Genomic DNA, 24,849 nt, shown 5'->3' with positions numbered 1-24,849 from the left:
CCCAGTTTGCAAACCTGTTTCAAGAACAGTGTTACAGGCTGAACTGTGTCCCCCCAAATTCACATGTTGAAGTCACACCAAGAGCCTCAGAATGTGACTATATTGGCTGTGGCCTTCAACGAGATAATTAAGGTAAAAATGAGGTCCTGCGGGTGGGCCCTCATCCAATATGACTGATGTCTTTATAAGAAGATGATTTTGGACATAGACATGTGCATGCACAGAGGAAAGACCCCATGAGGACACAGGGAGAAGGTGGCGCTTACAAGGCCTCAGAAGAAAACACACCTTGATCTTGGACTTCTGAGTCCTCAGTTCTTGGACTCAATACTGAGAAAAGAAATTTTGGCTGTTTTGTCTGTGATCATTTGTTATAGCTGCCCTGGCAAACTAACACAGACATTTACTATTGTCTGTAAAGCTATTTATTCATGGGCTTCCCCGATAGTTCAGCAGTAAAGAATCCACCTGCAATGCAGGAGATGCAGGAGACGCAGGTTCGATCCCTGGGGTGGGAAAATCCCCTGAAGGAGGAAATGGCAACCCACTCCAGTATTCCTGCCTGAAAAATCCCAGGAACACATGGAAAGCGATGAAAACGTCACATGGCTTTCAACTTCACCTCTACCTCTCCCCACTGAAAAGAGGGGGAAAGAAAGCTTCGTTAAAGACTTCTGCTGTGCCGACTGGATGGCGGCTTTGTAAATTAAAACATCATCGTTTGGAAAATGAGGTATAAAGTGTTCTGATATTCTGTGGTTGGATGACTCAAGAGGGGGTCGGTTTTCTAAAAGTGCACAGTTCTAGATTCTTTTCCAAATCTCCAGTTCGATTTTATCCTTTTCATGTTTTCTTTCCAAAAACTGGCAGCCAAGTACTTTCCAAGAGACAGAACACCAGTCGCGCACATATGTATACAATTCCGTTTTAGAAGACGTTAGGAAAATGAGGCTCAGCTCAGTCTGGCCCACAGGAACATTCGACGTGAGCTCCGTTAACTCCTTCTTCCAAGTTTCCATCCCCAGCCGGCTCCTCCACAGACAGCCTGGCACGTCAGCACAAGTAAACTTTACAGATGTAGAGGAAATTTTGAAAAACACAAAAATAGATGGAATCGGCAACAGCAATCCCGAATTGTCCCGTCACATTGCCCCTTCTCAGCCCTGTGGCGGCTACCCAGCTCTGGTCAGAAGCATTTTTATTCTAGAAGGAAGGTCCAAGGCCAACTCAGCAGGCCTGCCTCAGAACACCTCAGGCAGTCAACGGAGGCCTTCCTCGGAGAGGCTGAGAGACTCTTTAGAAAAAGCTTTTAAGAGAACTGACTAGAATTTACTTCACAATGGGCAAGGTACTGCAAATAGGCCCACCGTTGACAGGAAAGACCCCTGAAGTACAGAGGCAAAAATAAAAAGCTAAACGTTTCCAAAAGGGAACATATGAAAAGAATTTTTAAATAAACGATTGCTTCCTTTTGGAGTTTTCAGAATTTGCTGCCCACATCTCTGAAGGGCTCAGCCTTCTTTTCAGAAATATGTTTCAGTCAAATCTTTCTTACAATTCCTCCCACTCATTATTAAACACCTGTTTTCATCCAGTGCCCTGTTCTTTGACTTTGGTTCCTCCTTCAGTAATTAGACCACAGCTACCTCCAATGAAGTTCATAGAGGTCTTCCTGAAAAGGCAACAGAGTTGAAATTCTGTGACTTTCCCTTAAATAGTAACTGACCTTCTGAAGCCTCTTTCCCTTCCAGTGTAACTACATTTAGCTCAAACCTGACTACTGTGGGAAATGAATTATTTTGCAGCTAATAATATTAATAAAATGTACATAAGATTTTCTGGCAATGAGATTTCACCAAAATTGTACTTGGAAATGGGAATACTTGCTTCTGAACAGGACATGTTAATGAGCAAATCCATCAAGCCACTCAGTACAGAACATCAGTGTTTTTTAACTGGACGCTTTGTAATTTCCACCTCAAGTCAAGACAAGATACACATTGCTGGCAAAGAAATTTTGATCTGAAGCCACCCTCTGAACATTACTAATCTCCAAAGGAGCTTTCTCACAAGAATCTTCTGGAACACTTGCTGAAAAACCAGATTCCAAGACCCCTCTTCAAAAGATTCTGATTTTGCTCTTCTAGAATATGGAGCCCCAAATTGAGTAATTTTAGCAAGCATGTAGGTGACTCTCACAATTGGACAAAGTTCATGAAATACTAACCTTTAATTCTAACACCCTAGTTACAATTCTGGTTCTATTTGGACCAGTATCTCACATCCTTAAAATGCACAAAATACAGGAAAACTACAGTTATTCTAAACAGACCTTAAACGTATATCTTTTTAAAAAATGGTAGCAGATTATTATCAAAATAAACTCCAGCTGCTCAGAGGGTAAGGAATCTTTCTGCAATGAAGGAGATTCGGGTTCAATTCCTGGGCTGGGAAGATCCCCTGGAGACGGAATGGCAACCCACTCCAATATTCTTTTTTTTTCCACTCCAATATTCTTGCCTGGCAAATTCAATGGACAGAGGAGTCTGGTGGGCTACATTACATGGGGTTGCAGAGTCAGACATGATTCAGCAAATAACACTTTCACTATTCAAACATATTTTCATAAGTCTGTTCAGCTATAAAACTTATAAACTTTCATAAAACGTTTTTTAGATTCTGATAACAAAAGCAGGTCAAAGTTGAGTTCTTGTGGGACAGTCATCCAAGAGTCTTTAAAAATCTGCTAAACTTCTAAAAAAAACAAACTATAGTCTTCTACAAAAAGAGAAAAAGTTAATCATGATGGATTACAAGTGGCAATGGGTGTTTGCACATATACAGTAAGTTTGCTTTTGCTAGCTTTATGACCCACCCAAGCAATCAACTAAGTAAGAAGGCAGAAAAACAGGTACTAATACAAGGTGGGGGTGGGGTGGGGAAGAGGACTTCCTTGGTGGTACAGGTACAGTGGATAGGAATCCACCTGCCAATGCAGGGGACACAGGTTTGGTTCCTGGTCCAGGAAGATTCCACAAGCTGCAGAGCAACGAAAGCCACAACTATGGCGCCTCGGTGCTGCAGCTCCTGAAGCCCGTGCATCTGGAGCCTGTGCTCTGCAACAAGAGAAGCTACCACAATGAGAAGCCCACACACCACAACAAAGAGCAGACCCTGCTCACTGCAACTAGAGAAAGCTGAGGTGCTGAGTGCAGCAAGGAAGACCCAGTGCAACCAAGTAACAATTAAAAAAGGGAGAGGGGACTTCCCTGGTGGTCCAGTGGTTGGGAGTCCACCTGCCGATGCAGGGGGCATGGGTTCGATTCCTGGTTGGGGAAAGATGGCACATGCGTGGGATAACTAAGCCTGTGTGCCATAATTACTGAAGCCCACTCGCCCTAGAGCCCATGCTCTGCAACAAGGGAGGCCACTGCAATGAGAAGCCCACACACCACAACCAGAGAGGAGCCCCTGCTCACTGCAACTAGAGAAAGCTAGCACACAGCAACAAAGACGGTGAGGCCAAACATAAAAGAAATAAATTTTTAAAAATAAAAGAAAGAAAGAAAATCCCCAAGAGCTTTTCTCGTGAAGCTATCTGCGTGCTCTGCCAAAATAAGGAAATAGATGCGAAGACAAAGTCAGACATGGCTCTAGCTACCTGGAGATCCAACAGAAGAGGGGAACAGTAGAAATCCCCAGAATGATGTGAAGAGAGAGCCCAGGGCAACAGCCTATTTCCTATTTAGAGGAAATAGGGCCCAAATTGGAACAAAGACCTCAGATAACCTGCTCAAAGAAGAACTTCAAAGAATAACGAAATTGCTGGGCCACACTGAGAAGAGACCTATGTAACTGGGGGAAGGTCTGGGGATGGGAATACAGGATCCTCAGCCAAAGCATGAGTAGGGAAAGCAAAAGCTATGCAGGAAGGAAAAAGGAACTACGGTTTACCTCAAGGCTTAGCTGTCATCAGCTTTTACGTAGTCATAAGTGATACTGATCTAATCTAAAGGACAATAGAAAAATGTTGGGAAGATGAGAACATCATCAAAGGATGGGAAATGCATGACTGGGGTGGGGGCAGGGGTGAGACAGAGTTTGAGAGAGGAATGTGTCAAGCTGAACAGCCAATAATTAACATGGTAAACACAGTATTTATAGAGATTGGAGGCAAATACTAAATCAGTTTAAATGACTCTACATTTCTTGGATGCCACTTAACTTTCCAATCATGGCCTATAACTCTACTAATATACAGGATGGTCAAATAGAGCTATGTTTATTCAGCAGCTTTTTGTGTCCAGACCCATCTAAGAATAAGAAGGGTCTTCCTTGGTGGCTCAGACGTTGAAGAATCTGCCTGCAACGTAAGAGACCAGCGTTTGATCCCTGGTCGGGAAGATCCCCTGAGAAGGGCATGACAACCCACTTCAGTATTCTTGCCTGGAGAATCCAATGGACAGAGGAGCCTGGCGGGCTATAGTCCATGGGGCTGCAAAGAGTCGGACATGACTGAGTGACTAACATGCTCATGTTCACAGGAAGAAGACATGCTGGTAAACAACACAGGTAAGTCCTTCGTTCTTGGAGCTTAGGTTCTAGTGAAGGGAGGCAAAGAAAAAACACACACACAAACAAGATAATCTGAGTGATAAGTGCAATGACAGAGCAGAGAAATGTGACTGAAAGGTGGGCAGGAGAGGTCCCTGTGAAGAGGGTGATACAGGAGCTGAAACAAGAAGCCAGCTTTGGAAAGAGCCAGAGGCAGAGTGTCTCAGATCTCCTGGACGTATAGGAAGCAACTGCCAAAGTCATGGGTAAGAGTGAGCCATGCTTGTGAGATGACGGGAAATGGAACTGAAATTGTTGGGGTTGATGGTGAGGGGCAAAGTGGTGGAGAAGAAGTCAAGAGTTGGTGGTCATTAAATTGTGTCTGACTCTTGAGACCCCATGGACTGTAGCCCACCAGGCTCCTCTGTCCATGGGATTTCCCAGGCAAGAACACTGGAGTGTCATTTCCTTCTCCACGGGATCTTCCCGACCCAGGGATCAAACTTGGGTCTCCTGCACTGCAGGCAGATTCTTTACCAACTGAGCCACCAGGAAAGTCAGAGAGATGGGAGGAAATCAGGGATCACATGGAATCATGTATGGCTTTGAGGATGCCAGGGTGAAATCCAGATTTCATTCTAAATGCAACAGCAAGTCATAGGAAAGTCTTGTGTATAGAAGTGACATGATTTATGCTTTTAAAAAATTACTTTAGCTGTTGTGTGGGAAATGAATTGCAGAAGGTTCAGAACATAAGCAGGATACAAGTGCAAACCTTCTGTGGTTAGGCATGCAATGGATGGACTGTAGAGAGAGATGGTGGCTTGGACGGTGTCAGTAGACAGAGCAACAGAGAGAAGTGAGTAGACTTTGAGATTTACTCTCAGAGAAGAATGGGCAGGACATTCTCATGGATGAATGCAAAGAGGAAAGGGAAAAACCCAAGGATGAATCCTAGATTTCTGGCTACCATGAGTGAGTGGTTAAGAGGTTATTTTGCTGAAATGTACAAAGTCAAGGGAAGAACCAGCTGGGAGGGCAAAATCAAGTTTTCCACTTAGACTTAATACTTGTGAGATGCACATTAAGGATTCAAGCAAATCTGAGAAATAAGCAGTTGTCTATCTGAGCCTGGAGCATGAAGAAAGGGCAGAGTTGCTGATATAAACTTGGGCATCACCCAGGCACCTCCCCCGCCAGGTCATGTGTTCATTCCAACTTGTTAGATTTTCGAACTCTACCTCTTGCTTCCTGTCTTCAGTCTACCCCCATGAAATCAGTACTGCAAGCAGCAGGCAGATTCATCCCTTTAAAGAAAAGCTCTCATCATCTCTCTCACTTAATAAAAAGCCTTCCATGATTCTCACCCCTCCACATCTTGCATTCTTGTCTTCCCGCCCTCTCCAGCTCAGTTTGAATTCTTGTTCCTCTTCTGTATTTTTTAGCCTCCCAGATCTGTCTCCACAGTTTTCTGGGGTCCCTTTCCCTTTCAGCCCCATTTTTGCACATCTTCACTAAATGTCTCCTTGGTTCGGACCCTATAGGCAAGGTCTGTGCCTGATTTATCTTTGAATCTTTCCCCCAAAGTTTAGCCCAGTAACTTACACATAATTACTCCAGTTCCAGGAACTGCTTGTTAGATGAAGGTGCCACTCTTTCTCCTCACTATCCCCTCACAAAATGAGTTGGTTTGTAGGAATATATCAAAACTGTCCTACTATTAAGGCTTCCAGCGTTATATCTGACAGAAGACTTACACAAATAAACACATCCAGTCCCTTGAAATGGAGATAAATGAAGGAGTTAATTTACAAACATAAATGATAATGGTCAGATCCAACTCTGAAGTCATATTATCTGCCCATTCCCTTCTGGGAAACAAAAGCTATTTCAGTTTTGGTTCCCCTGCTTCAGATGGGGGTGGGGTGGGGCAACCAAGAAGTGTTTCTTTTCTTAAGACTATTTCCATCTCAACATCACTTTTCTATAAGTTGAGTCTTCACTAAGTATGACTCTTTATTTCCAACAATAGAAACTCACAGTCAGTTACATTAAAGTCCCTAGGACAAGAAAATATGTTGGAACCTTTCCTCTATGTAAATTAAACAGGCTTAATTAAAGGATCAACAATTCAAGTTTCTTATCTCCTTCCCTCCTGCATTAAGTAAGCAAAGGATGAAGTCTGACTCGCCCATCAGTTGTTATCTTTTCAGACAGCTGAAGATAAAACAAATTTATGTTAAAAAACATCACTGTTGACAGTGACTGCAGCCATGAAATTAAAAGATGCTTGATCCTTGGAATAAAGGTTATGACAAACCTAGACAGCATACTAAAAAGCAGAGACATCATTTTGCCGACAAAGGTGCACAGAGTCAAAGCTATGGTTTTTTCAAGTAGTCATGTACGGATGTGAGGGTTGGATCATAAAGAAAGCTGAGCGCCAAAGAACTGATGCCATAGAATTGTGGTGCTGGAGAAGACTCTTGAGAGTCCCCCGGACAGCAAAGGGATCAAACCAGTCAATCCTACAGGAACTGAACCCTGAATATTCATTGGAAGGACTGATTCTGAGGCTGAAGCTCCAATACTTTCGTCACCTAATGGGAAGTGCCAACTCATTGGAAAAGACCCTGATGCTGGGAAAGATTGAGGGCAGCAGGCGAAGGGGTCAACAGATGATGAGATGGTTGGATGGCATCACCGACTCGATGGACATGTGTCTGCACAAACTCTGGGAAATAGTAGCGAAGGATGGGGAAGCCTGGCATGCAGCATTCTGTGGGGTTGCAAAGAGTCAGGCACAACTGAGCAACCCAACAACAACAAAAAAAACCAGTTAGGATATTACTCACTGGCCAGACCTGATAAGCAACAGACCAAAGAGAAGTAATAAGGTTCAAATTTGTGTTCATTTTCTTTTTCTCCAACAGATTAACATTTTGCATTATGAACAAATAGACTAAGAAAAAAAATCAAACCTAAAAAAGTAGGTTTACCCGCTATGTTGCTGCTGCTAAGTCGATTCAGTCATGTCCGACTCTGCAACCCCACAGATGGCAGCCCACCAGGCTCCCCCATCCCTGGGATTCTCCAGGCAAGAACACTGGAGTGGGTTGCCACTTCCTTCTCCAGTCATGAAAGTGAAAAGTGAAAGTGAAGTCACTCAGTCATATCCGACTCTGTGACCCCATGGACTACAGCCTACCAGGCTCCTCCGCCCATGGGATTTCCCAGGCAAGAGTACTGGAGTGGGTTGCTATTGCCTTCTCCGTTACTATAGGCTATAGTAGGACCTATATTTTTGTTTTCATCATTGAATTCACAGGAAATAGTAAAAACTGGTTGAAAAACAGTCATTGAACTTAAAGCTGAGTCAGAGTCCATGACAGCTAGAGAAAAACTGATACACCTGCAGGTCAGCTATGGCTTTAATTCCAGAGGAGGTCTAGGTGGATGCTGTGCACAGAAACTCTGGCCTTGATCATGTCCAAAGCAGAGGAAAGCCATGACTATCATACTTTTCATAAATGAATTTCTTCTTTCTCTGCCTGTGCAGATTTTCCTCCATGCACATATTTTAAAAATAGAATTATATAACTTCAAATAACTGCTTTTTCACATTCGTACACTATTCATTATGAAAACCGCTTTACAAAAATATTTTTACATCATTTTTTAACTGGCCAGTTTTATTACATGACTATATCTCAGTTGGGATCCCCTGGTGGCTCAGCAGTAAAGAAGCTGTCTGCCATTGCAGGAGCCATGGGTTCGAACCCTGGGTCAGGAAGATCACCTGGAGAAGGAAATGGCAACTCACTCCAGTATTCTTACTTGGAAAATTTCATGGACAGAGGGGCCTGGTGGGCTACAGTCCATGGGGTTGCAAAAAAGTCAGACAAGACTTAGTGACTAGACAACAACAAATCTCAACTAATTAATTATCTTGTCTGACTATTAGGTTATTTCCGATTTGGGGCTTCAAAAAACATTGCTCCAGTGAGCAAATAATTACTTCCTTTACAATATGCTTCTAAAAGTAGAAATACTGGGTCTGAGTGTAATATGCACATTTTAAGATTTTTAATACATAATACCAAGCTGCTCTCCTGATTGTTGTTGTTCAATCAGTCATGTCCTACTCTTTGCGATCTCTTGGACGGCAACACACCCACGTTTCCCTGTCCTTCACCATCTCTCGAAGCTTGCTCAAACTCATGTCCATTGAGTCGGTGATGCCATCCAACCATCTCATCCTCTGTCATCCCCTTCTACTTCTGCCTTCAATCTTTCCCATCATCAGGGTCTTTTCCAATGAGTTGGCTTTTCGCATCAGGTGGCCAACATATTGGAGCTTCAGTTTCAGCAACAGTCCTTCCAATGAATATTGAGCGCTGATTTCCTTTAGGATGGACTGGTTTGATCTCCCTGCAGTCCAAGGGACTCTCAAGAGTCTTCTCCAACACCACAGTTTGACAGCATCAGTTCTTCGGTGCTCAGCCTTCTTTATGGTCCAACTCTCACATCCTGTACCAATTTCAACTACCACAAGACAATGTCTCTCAGAAATCATTCCTTTTAATCTTTACTAAATTCACACGTGATCACTGGCATCCTTTTTTTTTTTTAATTGAACTGCTTAAATTTTACTTATTATATCAAATGGTCACTTGCATTTCTTCTTTGGTTGAGTAATGTGGGCAAGTTAACCTTTATGCTTCAGCTGTCCTCATCTGCAAAATGTAGATATTCCAGTATGACCAGTGTCCTTATAACAAGACGGCTATGAAGACAACGTAAGAACACCATGTGTTAATGAAGGCTGCTGCAAGCCAACGAACACAAAAGATTGTCAGCAAACCACCAAGAGCTAGGGGAGAGGGAAGGAAGGATCCCCAACAGGATTTAGAGAGTAGCCCTGCCAAAACCCTAAGGTTGGAGTTCTAGCCTCCAGGATTCTAAGACAATACATTTCTTCTGTTTTAAGCCCCCAAGTTAGTGGTAGGTAAGTACTTCATTACAGCAGCCCTGGGAAATTAACACACCAAGTAACTTAGAAACACATTCCAGTGTCTGCCCAGATGACTGTTTAGCCCCCGAGCACTTCTCAGATAGTTCTCATTTGCCCCTGTCCCTGTCAGATAACTTGGTGCCCAATCACATGGGCTAAAGACCAAGGACAATATGTTTGCAATTGAGACCGTATGTCTTGGAAATACCTAAGAACGCTCTGACTCACAGCGAATAGTTTATTGAATTTGCCAACACTGTGTTCACTTTCTGGGAAGCTAGTAATTGTATATTTTTGTTCATTTTTGAAAGAGCAGTGATTCACAGTATGAACTATGCTGTTTTCATGTAGCAGCATTTAGCTATGCCTACCTTGAAGGAAAAACTGTGAGGTTTAAACAACTATAGATTATCCATGACTCTGTCCTTTTGTCTTGATTTCATTGCCATATTTAGTGAGACTGCAGCTTGTCCAAGTTTGGAAAATCAGTATGCTCCTTGGCTAAAAAAGAACTAAACCAGAAGTATAGTTTATTCCATACTTTGCTAAAAAATAAGTCTTCACTAGGAAAATAACTGTTATGTTGAATGAACATATGAAATATGATTTAAGACCTAATTTTCCTTTTATAGTATCAGGAGGAGAGAAGAGTCTAGAAGTTTCACCAATCTCACAGGACACCTTGTTGTAACATACTTTCCCCCACTATCTGTTTACATCCCTGATTTATTCTCCTCCTCTCAAAGAATACCCTCTAAAGCTTGTGACTGGTGCCCGAAATTCTAAAAGCGATCCTTTTTTTTTTTTTAATAATAGACACTGCCTTCTGGCAGATATGGTTTAAAAGCAAAACTAACAGTAGCTTCTTCATAGTGCTTTTACAGTGCCAAGTACTGTGTTAAATGCCTTTACGGGTATCACTGCACTTAAACTTTATGAAACTCTATGAAGAGTAGCGAGGTATATCCTGATGAAGAATTTGAAGCTCAAATTAAGTTATGTTACAAGGTCTAGTAAACGGCACTTGGGGTTTATATCCAGGGCTGTTTGAATCACAACGAATTTCCATGCCCTATGCTCTCGTTTTCCCAGAGTCAGCGTGTGAAGGGCAAGGGCATGGGGTGAGAAGGGAAGCAGGAAGGTGTCTCAACGGAGGAGAGAAGAGGAGCATTGAGGACAAAGCGCTGGCATCTTCTAATTCTGCCTAAGGCCTTCCTTGAACCATTTAGATGCGCTCTATTACGATAGTATGAGTGGTATTACTGAGCTTTGAAATGAGGCTAATACAAATTGAGATGTGTTAGAAGTATAAAATGCACACAGGTCTGTAAAGACTTAACATGAAAAAGAATGCAAAATATCTCACTAATATCTTTATTTGGATTACATGGTGAATGATAATAATTAGATATATTGGGTTAGATAAAATGTACTATTAAAAATTTAAGTGCAGATATTAATGGTAGTTACTCTATATGGATGTTGTGAGGCTTAAAAAGTTAATTTAAGTAAAGCACTTGGAATAATTCCTGACTCATAGTGAATTCACAATTATGGCCAATAGATACTTTGAAAAATTTTTGTTCATGTTCTCTACTCAGTTTTCTATTTGAGTGTTTACTTTTTTCTTACTGATTTCTTTTTCTCTCAGATTTTTAAGAGGTCTTACTACATTAAAATATTAATCATTGTTTTCTATATATAATGCACATTTTTTGTCAACTTTATGATTTCCTTTTTCAATTTGCTGATGACTTTTTTGTCAGGCAGTTTAAGGATTTAATATTATTAAATTATTCACTTTAAATGAGAATAAATTACAGAGATTAAATGTCAAATATGAGAAAAACAGCAAAGGAAAACATGTTTCTTAATAACTTCAGTTAAGAAAGAAAAGGATAGGTATGACTCTATAAAATTTTGAAGTTTTAATATTTAAAAAAATCAAACAAACATAAGAGGTAAGAAAAACACAGAAAAATATTCACAATATATGACAGCTATAGACTAATCTTGACATATAAACCTTTGAGAAAAGAAAATATAAAATAAGGAAAGGCTATAAAGAAGCAGTTCAAAGAAAAAGAAATACAAACATCCTACTTCACTTATAATCAAAATGAGATACTACTTTTTTACATATAGATTTACAAGGATTTTTTTGAAGTTAATTATGCACAATATGGTGGTCCTATATGGGTGGCTCAGTCGGTAAAGAATCTACCTGCGATGCAAGCTCTATCCCTGGGTTGTGAAGACGCTCTGGAGAAAGGAATGGCAACCCACTGTAGTATTCTTGTTTGGAAAATCCCATGGACAGAGGAGCCTGGTGAGCTATGGTCCGTGGGGTCACAAAGAGTCAGACACGATTTAGCAACTAAACAACAATTGTGCAAGAATGTTCACTGTGCAGAGCCAACCAGACAAGAGAGTGAGTTGGGGCTGAAGCCCTGCTACGGAACTGCTAGTTAAACCATATGCCTGCAGTTCTGCCTCACCCAGAGGGAGCGACTTCTATTTCTCACAAAGGACCAGGTGCTTCAAGAGAGATCCTGATACGCAGTGCTGGTGAGAGGGCAGAAAAAGGAAATCTCCTCTAGTGAGAAAATATACTGATACAGCTCTTAGGGAGTAATTTGGCAAAGTCTGTCAAAATAAAACATATAAATCTTTTAACCCAGCAATTTCATCACTATGATTTTACTGGTACATGGAGTGCAAGAAGTTTGGATTAGGAAGATCATTTCAACGTTGTTCATAATAACACACACAAAACTACCTAGAAACAATATAAAAACACAAACAAAATATAAAAACACAATAGAGTTCTTTTTAAAGGAAATTATGATATATCCACATATCACAATATAGATTAAAAGCATTAACATGAAATATTTTCCAGTTATATTGCATGAAAAAACAGCCTCTAGAGCAGGAAGCATACTATTCTTGCTGGTATTTTGCTAAAGATACATACATGAAGGGAAACTGTCTGGAGTGAAGAAAAGTTGTTCATGCTTAGTTATAATTTTAAAGGGACGGAGGGGCCTAGAAAGGAGTAAAATTCACTTTTACCCTGTCTGAACTGTCTTGTACAGTTTGACTTCTGAACTTTATGCATGTTATTTTCATTAAGAAAAACAATCAATTTTTGTTTTATGATTTCTTCTAATATGGGCTTTGCAAGGAAATGGATAGGAAATGGATAAACATCCTTGGCAGGACAAAAATAAGTCTCTGATCAAACTACAGAAGCAGAGAGAGATACAGGTTCTACCATGGCCTAGGTGTGAACTTATATAGTTTATTCATTTGTTCTCTCATCTCCTAAAAATGAGAAAAGAGGTTCGGCCTGCCCTTTCAACTCAAGGGAAATGCAAAAACACCCAAGAGCTGATCTGTTTCACAATGAGCATGGGGTGGGGCTGAAGACCGAAAGAAATAGTTACTAGGCTCAGATACCATCCTTCCGACAACAGAGCCAAAGTAGCATGCAATTTTTGAAGTTAAAAAGAATAAAAATAATACAAAACTCTCATTCACATAATCATTGGCTTAAAGTAGTCAGACTGCACTGAGAATATTTGTTGACTCATTCATATGCTCAACAAACTTCTTTTATATCCAATCTATTATGCCCTGTACTTGGCAATGAGAATACGAGGCGTCTCAACTCTTCTAAGGCATGAGGTTAGAGGGTACGGAAGCCACACTATTTGGGGACACACTTGTTTAGCCTGTGCTTAGAAATAATAAATCTAATTCTCAATAAAATAATAGGAAATCAAAACCAGCAACATATAAATGGGATTATATATCATATCCAAGTAGACTTTGTATCCCGGGAATACAAAGTTGGTTTAACATCTGAAATTAATGTTATATGCCATATTAATAGAATGAAGGACAAAACCCTTATGATCATCTCAATCAGGGCAAAGAAAAAGCCTCTGACAAAATCTAACATTTGCATGATAAAGATGCTCAAAACTAAGACTGGAAGGGAACTTCTTGATAAAGGGCATCTAAGAAAAACCCACAGCTAACATGACACTTAATGTTGAAAGACTGATTGCTTTCCTCCCTAGATGAGGAACAAGACAAGAATATTCACTCTTGCCTCTTCTCCTCAACATTATACTGTATAAAAAGTGATGGCAATTAGACAAGGAAAAGAAAAGACATTCAGATGGAAAAGATGAAGTAAAAGTATCTCTGTTTGCACATGACCTTGTATATATATATCTTGTGTATAATATGATCTTGTATATAGCAATGCTAAAGGATCCACTAAAGAACTATTAGGACTAAAAAACTGAGTTTAGCAAATTTACAGGAGACAAGATCAATATATAAAAATCAATATATAAACCAATATATAAAAACTTATATTCTATCACTGGCAAGCAACATTCTGAAAATGAAATAAGAATGCAATTTCATTTTTAAATGAAATTTTAGTAGCTATTTTAATAGCACAAAGTGATAAAAATACTGATAAGCAATAAATTCAACAAAGGAATGATAAGACTTAATACACTGAAAACTAATAAAACATTGTGGGGAAAAAAATCAAAGATCTGAATTAAATGGAAAGACACTGTCCATTTCTATTCCTTGCCTTTATGGGTTGAGACACTTCATTGTTAAGAGAACAATATCACTGAAATTAATCTACAAGTTCAACACAATCTCTATCATACTACACATAAAAACTAACTTAAAATGTATCACGGACCTAAATGTATGAGCTAAAATTACAAAACTTTTCAAAGAAAACATATGTGTGAATCTTGTTGTTGGTTAGGCTATGGTTTCTGAGTAAGGAAACCAAAAATGCAAACAACAACAAAATAGATAAACGGGACAAAATAAAAAATTTCGGTTGCAAATCATAGGATCAGAAAAGTGAAAAGACAACTCTGAGAAGGGGAGAAAATCTGCAAATCATATTATCTGATAAGGGGTTTGTATCCAGTATACAAAGAACTCTTATAACGCAATAATAGGAAGTCAAACTGCTAATTAAAATTAGGCAAAAGATCTGAATAGACATTTCTCCAAAGAGGATATACAAATGGCCAATAAGCACATGAAAAGATGCACAAAGTCATTAGTAATCAGGGAAATGCAAATCATAATCACAATGAAATACATTTCATACTTATTGGATAGCCATAATCAAAATATAATAACAAATGTTGATGAGGACGCAGAGAAACTGGAACCTTCATACACAGCTGGAGGCAATGGAAAATGGTACAGCCACTCTGCAAAACAAGTAGCTCCTTAAAACATAACATAAATGTAGAATTAACATATGACCCAGCAATTCCACTCCTAGAAATACTGCTGTTACCCAAGAGAAATGAAAATATATTCAAGAAAAACTTTTACCTGAAGTTCATGGCAGTACCATTCAGAGACAAGAAGTAAAAATATTAATAACCGAAATGACCAATGGATGGATGGATAATACAGTGGAATATCATTAGGCAATACAAAGCAAATGAAGCGCTGATACACGCTACACACGGCAGACCCTTGAAAACATCATGCTAAGTGAAAGAAGCCAGTCACGAAAGGCATGTTGTGTTGTATGATCCCGCTTACATATATTCTTCCTACAGAGACAGAAAGTGGATTCGTGGTTAATTAGGTCTAGGAATGGAGGGTTGAGAAGGATGGGAATAGGGACTGCTGGTTGCAGAACACTGTGAAAATACTGAAAAACGGTATGCTAATTATATGTCAATAAAGCTGTTTTAAAAAATAGAAATAGTGACTCTAATTGCATGTTTTCAGCAATAATTCATTATCACTGGTCTTCTTAGAATCCAGAGAAATAGATGCGATCCTAAACTGAAGGGCTCAAAAGGGCCAGAAATGGAAAATGAGAAGCAAGCTAACCTGTCGCCCACAGAGCTGATTTTTACGAAAGACCATGTCGAGCAACAGCTGTAAACGATTGGACTCTGTGCTACTATTGACTCCTTAGACTCAGATTCTGTTAAGCATTTAACATGGTAATTATCTTCACCACTGTAACCCCTAGCAGCCACTCTAGACTGAAACACCTAGTACATAACTGAGATGACACGAACAAGTATCTTCACACCACTTGTGAAACCAGTGGCAAACAGCTAACAAAGAGTCAACGTGATGCTTGGAAGAGTAGAGGGTTTGGTGTTTTCAGACTCAGAGAAGAACACCAACGTGAACACAAAACTTAGATATGGCAACCACATGTTCTGTTTCTGTTGCTTTTTTCATTTTCATTTGGAATCTGATGGCAAAACTTCAGGGAAATGGAGTGATAATAATACACTTAGAGGACCTAAGCGGGTATCATGAGAAAATCGGCCTGCTTTTAACCATTAAAAAACTTCAATCACAGCAACCACCAGCCCTAAACCAACCAAACAAAACCAAGAAACCCTCTACTCACGATGTCTGGACTGGTCACTTCAATATATACATGCTTTTAATCAACTAAACAGAGAACCTATTATTTAATTATAACACCATTCCATGAGATATTTCTTTGAAATATCTTTTATGGTCAAGCATAATTTTTTAAGTTACTTTTTGTCTTAATAAACTGCCCAATCCCTTGACATGATTAATCAGTGTATTAGGAATTATAGCAATCTGGGTGTTTTTTGCTGTACTGGGTAAGAGTTAGGAGGGCTTCCCAGGGGGCACGGTAGTAAAGAATCCATCTGCCAATGCAGGAGACACAAGAGATATAGGTTCAATCCCTGGGTCGGGAAGATTCCCTGGAGAAGGAAATGGCAACCCACTCCAGTATTCTTGCCCGGAAAAGCCCATGGACAGAGGAGCCTGGTGGGCTACCGTCCATGGGGTCGCAGACTATAACAGAACTGAGCACTCACACAACCCAAGAGGTTGCATTTTAGGATTCTACTCTGCATCTTAACATCATTTATGTAACATTCCTTGATTTTTATTAAAGCAAAATTCACTTTTTTACATATTAACCCTAACAATACTGTGTGGCTAAAAAACTAAATTCAGAGCAGTACTTTATATCTATTGTACCAGGGTACTCATCTAATCCTATGTTTTGCCAGTGCAGAAATTTAAATATATAACTTTTTCTTGAAATAAGTCACTCGGCTTTAAAGTAAGACAAATGAGAGTAAGTCTTAATTGCACAAAATAGTTTATATTAAGATTAAGATCCTAATCAACACTCCCCTCCAAAACCCCCCCAAACACTATCAATATGAAGTCTCTTCTGTTCAGCTGCACTGTACAACCTTGTCATGAACAGTAAGGGAAGGTGTGATTTCTTCTGGACTCTGATTTCTTTCCTTTGCAGAGGGGTTGGTTCTCCTGAGGCAAAATCTTATTATATTTCAGAGAGTGAAGTTCTGCAATCTAAACAAACCCAAGTGGGGTGAAGCTGGAATGGTAGAATCCTATCGAGTTAAGAGACATCCTGGAACTGATTAAAAACAAGAATCAAACAAACAAAAAAACTTCATCTGTGCCCTGTCATTTCCTTTCAGCAAGATCCTGTTGATGTTTACTCAATTTGCAAAGTGCATCAAATATCTCAAGAAATAACTTAAACGCTCCCTCTAAGGATTTTTTTTTTTTTTAATTCTTGATGGGAAAAAAAATGTCAAAATAGTACCTTTTAAACTTGTCTCATTGTCCAAGCACAAGTATCCCCATCAAAAGCTTGTTTGTCCCTACACTACTGGAGAAACGCCAGACATACGTACCTTCCTTCCTTTTTTTTTTTTTTAAGAAAATGAAAAAATGATACTTCAAACGGGGCAATAGAGCTCAGAAACATTACACACGTTTCCATAAAACTCGATAACTGAGTTCATGAACAGTTTCCCCTAATTTTATAGCCTGTCTAATAAAAAAGTATCATTTAAAACAATCAAGCTTTTTTTCTGTTACTAAGTATTCAACATTCTGCCTGGATAAGAGGGCAATCAGCACTCTACTCCGAAAAAACAAACCATAAATCAGTTGACAAGCTTGAAAGAATTCAGTTCTAGTCTGCTCAGAAGCCAAGTGTAAATACAGAGAAACCTGTTGGCGCGTTTATCTTGCTCTTTAAGTTTCGCGTTTTAAAAACAAAGCAATACGCATATGGCGTTCCTCGTAAATTTCAGGCTCAGAAGTGATTCAGACCGACCCGAAAGCGAGGCATCTCCGACAGAAAATGGAGCCTGTGCCTTTAAGGTAAAATCGGCTGGATCCCAAAAGGCATTCCACTTTTCCACGACAAAGAGTTTGGGGGAGCGCTACCTCTCGGGTTTCTCGGAGGGACTCGGCCGGTGCGGCCAGAGCCCGGCTCGCCGCGGAGCCCTCGGCCGCCCCCGCTGCCCCGAGCGGGTCCCGCGCCCGCGCGGCGGGAGCGCATCGCGCGCGCCCCGGACTCACCGCTGCTGGGCTGCGGGGACAGCGTGGAGACCGAGGTCTGGCCCATGTCTCGGGTCGCAGGGCCAGCTCTGGCGATCACGCGGCTCTTTCGGTCCTTGGATCATGGGTCCGCTCGCAGACAGAGTTCCAAGCGTTCATTTCCCAGTCGGTGCGGAGCGGCCCGCCGAGTCCCCTCACCTTCTCCCCCTTCGCGGGTCTCCCAGTCCGGCCGGCCGCAGCCGGCGCGGCGGATCCTGCCCAGCGGATGCCTGTCATTCCTCTATGCAGATTAGCTGGGGTCAAGGGTCACGGGGGAGGAGAGAGGGGGAGTGGGCGACGGGGGCGGCGGAATGAGGGGGGCGAGGAAGTGGGGAGGGGAGAGGCTCGGGCTGGTCCGGCCGCGCCTGCGGGGGCTGTGAGCCCCGCAACCCCCCCCCCAACGCCCCAAGAGCAGAGAGTTCGGGCGACTCCCCATTAAACTTAAAAGGTTCACTGGCAAATGATCCTTTAGGGCTGGAAGAAAAGGAATTAAAGTACTTAGTCACGGTACTTAATTTAAGAAAATTTGTTTCTAGAAAGTTAGTTCCTTCCTCTCATTGTTTGCTGTTACGTGTGCATTTTTTCCCTCGTTTTAAAAATCTTCCTTTTAAAAAATAGAATTTTGCAGTATTAGTGGCCTCAATCAGGTTGAACAGTAAATCTGAATGATGGGTCTATGTGTCAGATCAACAAAGGATACACTTTGCTCTCTACCATCTAAACTCTGCGATGCTCACCTTTCCTATATTCAAAAGAATCACTGTGAGACTATGAAACTGTGTGTTTAAAAGGTGAAGACCACAGTAATTTATTTTAGAAGCTAAAGTTCCATAAAAGTTAAACTCAATCCTACTGTAATTAAATCTGAACCTCTAACTTCTTAAAAAAATGAATACAAGGAAATACTCTTGGTATTTGATAAGAACTCCATGCCATGTCTATCTCCATCTATAGATCGCTAGGTAGAGATAGATACGGCATTAGGGTGGTGGTTACAGAAATGATTCACTTTATGGAAATTCATTGAACCATATATTATTTGTACATTTTTATGAACCTATGTATTTCATTAAAAAGTTTTTGAAGTGTATTTGTTTTTGAAGGAGCTGGGCTGCCAGGCTTATGGGATTTTAGCTCCTCTACTACAGATAAAATCTTGGACCCCCACCCCCACCCCCCCGCAGTGAGAGTGCCAAGCCCTAACCACTGTTCCCGGAGGGGATTCCAAAAAAAGTGTATATTTTCATTTTTAACTGATGTTTATTGAAGTATAGTTGATTTACAATGTGTGAGTTTCTGCTGTACGGCAAAGTCAATCAGTTATACATACACACATACTCTTTTCCCACGTAGGTCGTTATAGAGTATTGAGTACAGGTCCCTGTGCTATGCAGTAGGTCCCCATTGGTTATCTCGTTTATATACAGTAGTGTGTATGTGTCAATCCCTATCTCCCAATTTATCCCTCCCCTTCCATTAAAAGTGTATTTTATTAAAAACTATATTTAGGTCACTTGCCACAGCTTTCACATTTTAGGTTATCCCAGGCTGTCAACTCTGAACTATTAAAAATCTATATAGTATATAATTATTAGAGAAATGCAAATCAAAACTACAGTAAGATTAATATCACCTCACACAGGTCAGATAGGCCATCATTAAAAAATTTACAAACAACAAGTGCTGGAGAGGGCATGGCGAAAAGAGAACTGTCCTACACTGTTGATGGCGGAATGTAAATTGGTATAGTCACTATGGAGAACAGGATGGAGGTTCCTTAAAAAACTAAAAATAGAGCTACCATATGATCCTGCAATCCACTCCTGGGCATATATCCAGAGAAAACCATAATTTGAAATGATCCATGCACCCTAATATTCACTGCAGCACTATTTACAGTAGCCAAGACATGGAAGTAATCTCAATGTCCATTAAGAGAGACATGCATAAAGAAGATGTGGCAGATATATACAATAGAATATTGTTCAGCCATAATAAACAGCAAAATAATGCCATTTGCAGCAACATGGAGGAGTTAGAGATTGTCATACTGAGTGAAGTAAGTCAGAGAAAGACAAATATGATATCGATTATATGTGGAATCAAAAAAAATTACTGCTGGGAGGAGGGGAGAGGGAGTGGGAAAGAGAAAGATAAATTGGGATATTGGGACTGACATATATACACTACCATATATAAAATAGATAACTAAGAAGAAACTACTGTATAGCACAGGGAACTCTTCTTAATATTCTGTAATGACCTATATGGGAAAAGAATCTTAAAAAGAATGGATATATGGATGTGTATAACTGATTCACTTTGCTGTTCAACAGAAACTAACACAACTTTGTAAATCAACTATATGCCAATAAAATTTTTTTCAAAATAAATCTGTACAGTATATTTTATAAAATAATAAATTATTAATGCTTTACACATGCAATTTTTTCCCTAAAGTTTGTATTATTAAGATCACATAGAGCCTAGTTTTGTTTTTTGAAAGATGTTTGCTTGTCTGTTTCATTATTTAAAATAAATTGCCCTATTTTTTTCATACCCAAATACCCCACCCTCTATTGTGAGGAAAACTCTTTCCCTAGAATAGTATGATCAATTATCTACTTCCTTTTTCCTAATTCACTCTTAAGAAACCCTGATATTTCTACTGAATGGCTACAAAGACATTTTCAAGTTATTTAAAATGTTGGCATTTATGTATTCACATGTACACAGGAAACAATTACACAGAGTCTTCAGGTCACTGGGGTCTAATGTGGTTCACATGTGAACCTGCCAGAGACTCAGATGAGACCAGGCTTGGAGCACTGGGCTTGGAAAAACACCCTCCTAAGAACCTCAGAGAAGTAGGGTGACGAGGAAAGGGTCACTTCAGGGGTTTGGCTTAACCCCACTGCTCCGATCTCCACTTTGAGCTCCTTTCCCATCTTCACAGAGGGGGACCCATTTTCAGACTGTACCCCCACTGGATACAAACACCGTCTCTAACATCTCGATGCAGCAAACACATCCAAGAATCACTGGACCAGGTCCTTATAAACATATTTATATCAGAGGGAAAAAAAAGGCACTTTGGGAGCACTATGGTTCACTCTGCTACACATTCATCATTCTAGACAAAGTAAGAAATGGTTAGTTTCTCAAGTGAGTTAACTGGGTAAAGTTAGCACAATGACAAAATTGTTCCCTAGTCCTTCCGGGGCTTCCTTGGTGGCGCGGAAGGTAAAGAATCTGCCTGTAATGCTGGAGACTCAGGTCCGATCCCCGGGTTGGAAAGATCCCCTGGAGAAGGGAATGCAACCCACTCCACTATTCTTGCCTGGAGAATCCCACGGACAGAGGAGCCTGGTGGGTTTCAGTCCGTGGGGTCACAAAGAGTCGGACAGAACTGAACGATTAACACAAACACAGCCCTTACAGAGAGGCACTGAACGAGGCACATCTCTGGGTAAGGCCCGGTGCCAGGCCGGCCGGACCCTGGTGGAGCTCAAAGCCTGATGCCCCCAGGAAGCCTGACATCTTTCCTGAGCAAAAACACCTAGCCTAGAGGTGCTGCCTCCTCCCCAAGCCCAAGGGCAGGTGAGGGGGGCTGCAGTGGTAGCCGGCTGGGAGCAGAGCCAGGAGAGGAGCGGTGGGAATGCTTAAGAAGGGTCACCAAAGCCTCAGAGACCTCGGTCCATCCGAACTGCCTCTGCAGAGCTGGCGGATCAGTGCCATAAAGAAACCCTGAATTTTTTTTTTTTTTCAATGAATTTGAGGATTAACCAAACTGTGAGTCCTAATTAGGACAACGAAATTAATCCCAACTAAATTTCCTTATAAAGTGGAAAACTGTTGTGCTTTGGGAATACATTCTACCACGAAGGTTCGGCAGTGAGAGAAAACAATTATAAAGGCTCTTCTGTTTCTTCCCTGAAATCGCCTTAAAACAACAACCATAAAAAGGCAGACTGTGTGTTCTCTCAATCGAGGTTGAGAAGAGGAAGCTTCTCACTCCTTTTTCTATCGATAGAGCCTAACTGTTAGGGGAGGTCACTGATCAGAGGCAATATACAGGAAATTTTGCATATTAGAATATGTTGATGTTGTTTGGTCACTAAGTTGTGTCTGATTCTTTGTGACACCATAGACTGCAGCGCGCCGGGCTCCCCTGTCCTTCACTATCTCAGATTCATGTCCATCGAGTCAGTGATGCTATCTAACCATTTCATCATCTGCCACCCCTGTCTCCTTTGCCTTCAATCTTTCCCAGCATCAGGGTCTTTTCCAATGAGTTGGCTCTGTCTGTTTGGTACATTTACATTATATGTAAATATAACGATTTTCTTTGAAATTGACAAAAGCCAAACTGAGGTACAATGTTTTTTGCTATCATTACTCCTCCTTGAGAAACAATAATGTGTTTCCTTTTAGTTCTTCTGCAAATTTGTATTTCAAACATCAAAGGGGTACACTATAGCTCTGGTCTTTCAGGATTTGCTAAATCCATCTATATTTACTTTATTCAAAACCTTTCATGATTTGCTAGTTAATATAATCTTAGCCTCATCTGGGATTCTTATAATCCCTCGATCGGGTTACACACTTTCCTCTGAAATTTTTCCAGTTCCATTACATTATCCTTGAAGCATGTCAACCAAAACTGCAGGAAGTGTGCATTAAGATTTCTTTATAAGGGTGGGACAGTTTATTTTGTTTCCAGTGCTTCCGATGAGGCAGGGTGTTTTAACATCCTTTTTATCACAGCTAACAGATTATATTAGTGAACATAGAAGAAGTCTACAGAAATCCCTAAATTTCATTTATAGGTCAAAATATAAAGGTTAGAATCTATCATCTAACAAGAGTATGTTAAGATAATCTTCCCCCAATTGCCTTTTTCTTCTTTTATTACAGCTCATCTGCTATTATTGAGCCAACTCACAATTTTACTAAGAGTTCTGGGTGTTATTTCCTTGAATTTATAGTTTAACTGTGCAAATGTTTAATGTCATCTAAAAAAAAATGGACATTTCTCTGTGTGTTACCTCTTTCCAGAGAATTTATAAAAGTGCTAAAGAAAATTAGTGCCGACATCTACCTCATAAGAAGCTATCTGTTCATAAATCTTCAACTTTTATCCCATTGGTCCTGCTCTTTGGTCTATATTTCTAAACCAGTCTCTTATCCAGTGAGATCCTGGTAAATGCTCAACAATTGGTTTGCTGTTTTTCTATGACATAAATACTCCTATGATGACCACGGAGAAGGCAATGGCACCCCACTCCAGTACTCTTGCCTGGAAAATCCCATGGACAGGGGAGCCTGGTGGGCTGCGGTCCATGGGGTCGCTAAGAGTTGGACACGACTGAGCGACTTCACTTTCACTTTTCACTTTCATGCATTGGAGAAGGAAATAGTAACCCACTCCAGTGTTCTTGCCTGGAGAATCCCAGGGATGGGGGAGCCTAGTGGGCTGCCATCTATGGGGTCGCACAGAGTCAGACACGACTGAAGCAACTTAGCAGCAGCCGTAGCAGGGTGACCAATTCAATGAGTGGTCAACTGGCTTGCAAGAGTATATCACCTTGTTTGCCAGATTTCTGGAAATATAACAACTGGCCTATATGAGCTGTCTTCAGCATAGCACCGTTTCATCTTTTATAGTATGCGGTCATCAAATTATATCATGATGGACTATGTGGAACAGTGTGTGTTAAACCTTCCTAAAAATATAGATTGACAGCATCTACTGATTTTTTCCACAATACAGTCTAAATATTTTTTAACCCCTGAAGGATCTTCTGTGATTTCTTTTTCTTTACTTTCGGAAAGAAATTAAATTGGGTGGATTACAGAGAATTTTCTCCCTGAAACTTGTTTGCCTTTTGACAGAGGTTGCTCTTCTTGAGGTTTTCAAGCATTCTCCCCTATAGCACAGATTTCAAGGACTTTTCCAATGTATGGGTTATTAAGTTCATCCATCTGGGGTACCCGAGTGACACTTGCACTTTTCCTCGGTGGAAGTCACTCATTACATTAGATAAAAGTTAAAAGCGGACATAAACTTAAACTTTAGCAATCTGTTTGTGGAAAAGTCCTTTCCTACTAGGTCAAAGTCCAAATTGTAAACATACAATTTGGTGGCCAGAGAGACAGTTTACAATAAGTACAGTCATTATTACCAAATACTGTAACTTAGGTCACTGACAGGCTTTTCTAGTGGCCAAATCCAGCTTGGAGTAGGAGAAAGAGTGAGATCTACCCTCAAAGCACACATGCCATGAGAGCTCATCCTAGATGTCTTCTCTCCCAGATGATGTCTGCTAGGACCCCATTGTGAGATACCAGCAGATGGGCAGGGGTGCAGGGCTGGGGAAAGGGTTAGGCAGAGCTCAGAAGATGAGATAGTTGATCAGAGCAGTGGTGGTTGAGGAAGCATAGTGGTTGGTGGTGGCCATGTACAAGTAGGTGAAGCTCTCTTAACTGGTTACACTTATTCCTGAACTTGGAAAAGGAAATGGCAACCCACTCCAGTGTTCTTGCCTGGAGAATCCCATGGACAGAGGAGCCTGGCGGGCCACGGTCCACAGGGGTCGCAAAGAGTCGGACACGACTGAGCACAACACAGCATTCCTGAACTTGGCCATGAAGTTCTAGTGAATGACCGACCTTTGCCTGAGTAATGGGAATTATAGACACAGAAAACCTTCTTCTAGTGGGAAGGAAATGAAATTTAGTAATTAAAACTTAGTAAGGTGGTTCAGTGGTAAAGAATCTGCCTGCCAATGCCAGAGATGTCAGAGACACGGGTTGGATCCCTGGGTTGGGAA

The 24,849-nt window shown here is 40.7% G+C and overlaps 1 protein-coding gene across 5 annotated transcripts in view; it reads right to left on the bottom strand.

Moving 5' to 3' along the window:
- Nucleotides 1-24,849, bottom strand: part of PHACTR2 (phosphatase and actin regulator 2) — a 291,012-nt gene that overhangs the window by 119,980 nt on the left and 146,183 nt on the right. The window contains exon 1 of one of the 5 annotated variants that reach the window (XM_043456805.1): nucleotides 17,999-18,391. The exons of the other annotated variants lie outside the window; for them this stretch is intronic. Coding sequence (XP_043312740.1) covers nucleotides 17,999-18,044 — 46 coding nt within the window. The 5' untranslated portion in view covers nucleotides 18,045-18,391. Of the gene's footprint in view, nucleotides 1-17,998; nucleotides 18,392-24,849 lie in introns of those variants that run through there. 5 annotated transcript variants of the gene reach the window in all.

Source organism: Cervus canadensis, chromosome 33 (assembly GCF_019320065.1).
Source record: "Cervus canadensis isolate Bull #8, Minnesota chromosome 33, ASM1932006v1, whole genome shotgun sequence".
Lineage (NCBI taxonomy): Eukaryota > Metazoa > Chordata > Mammalia > Artiodactyla > Cervidae > Cervus > Cervus canadensis.
Note: the sequence above shows the minus strand (reverse complement) of the source record. Positions and strands in the feature narration are given on the sequence as shown.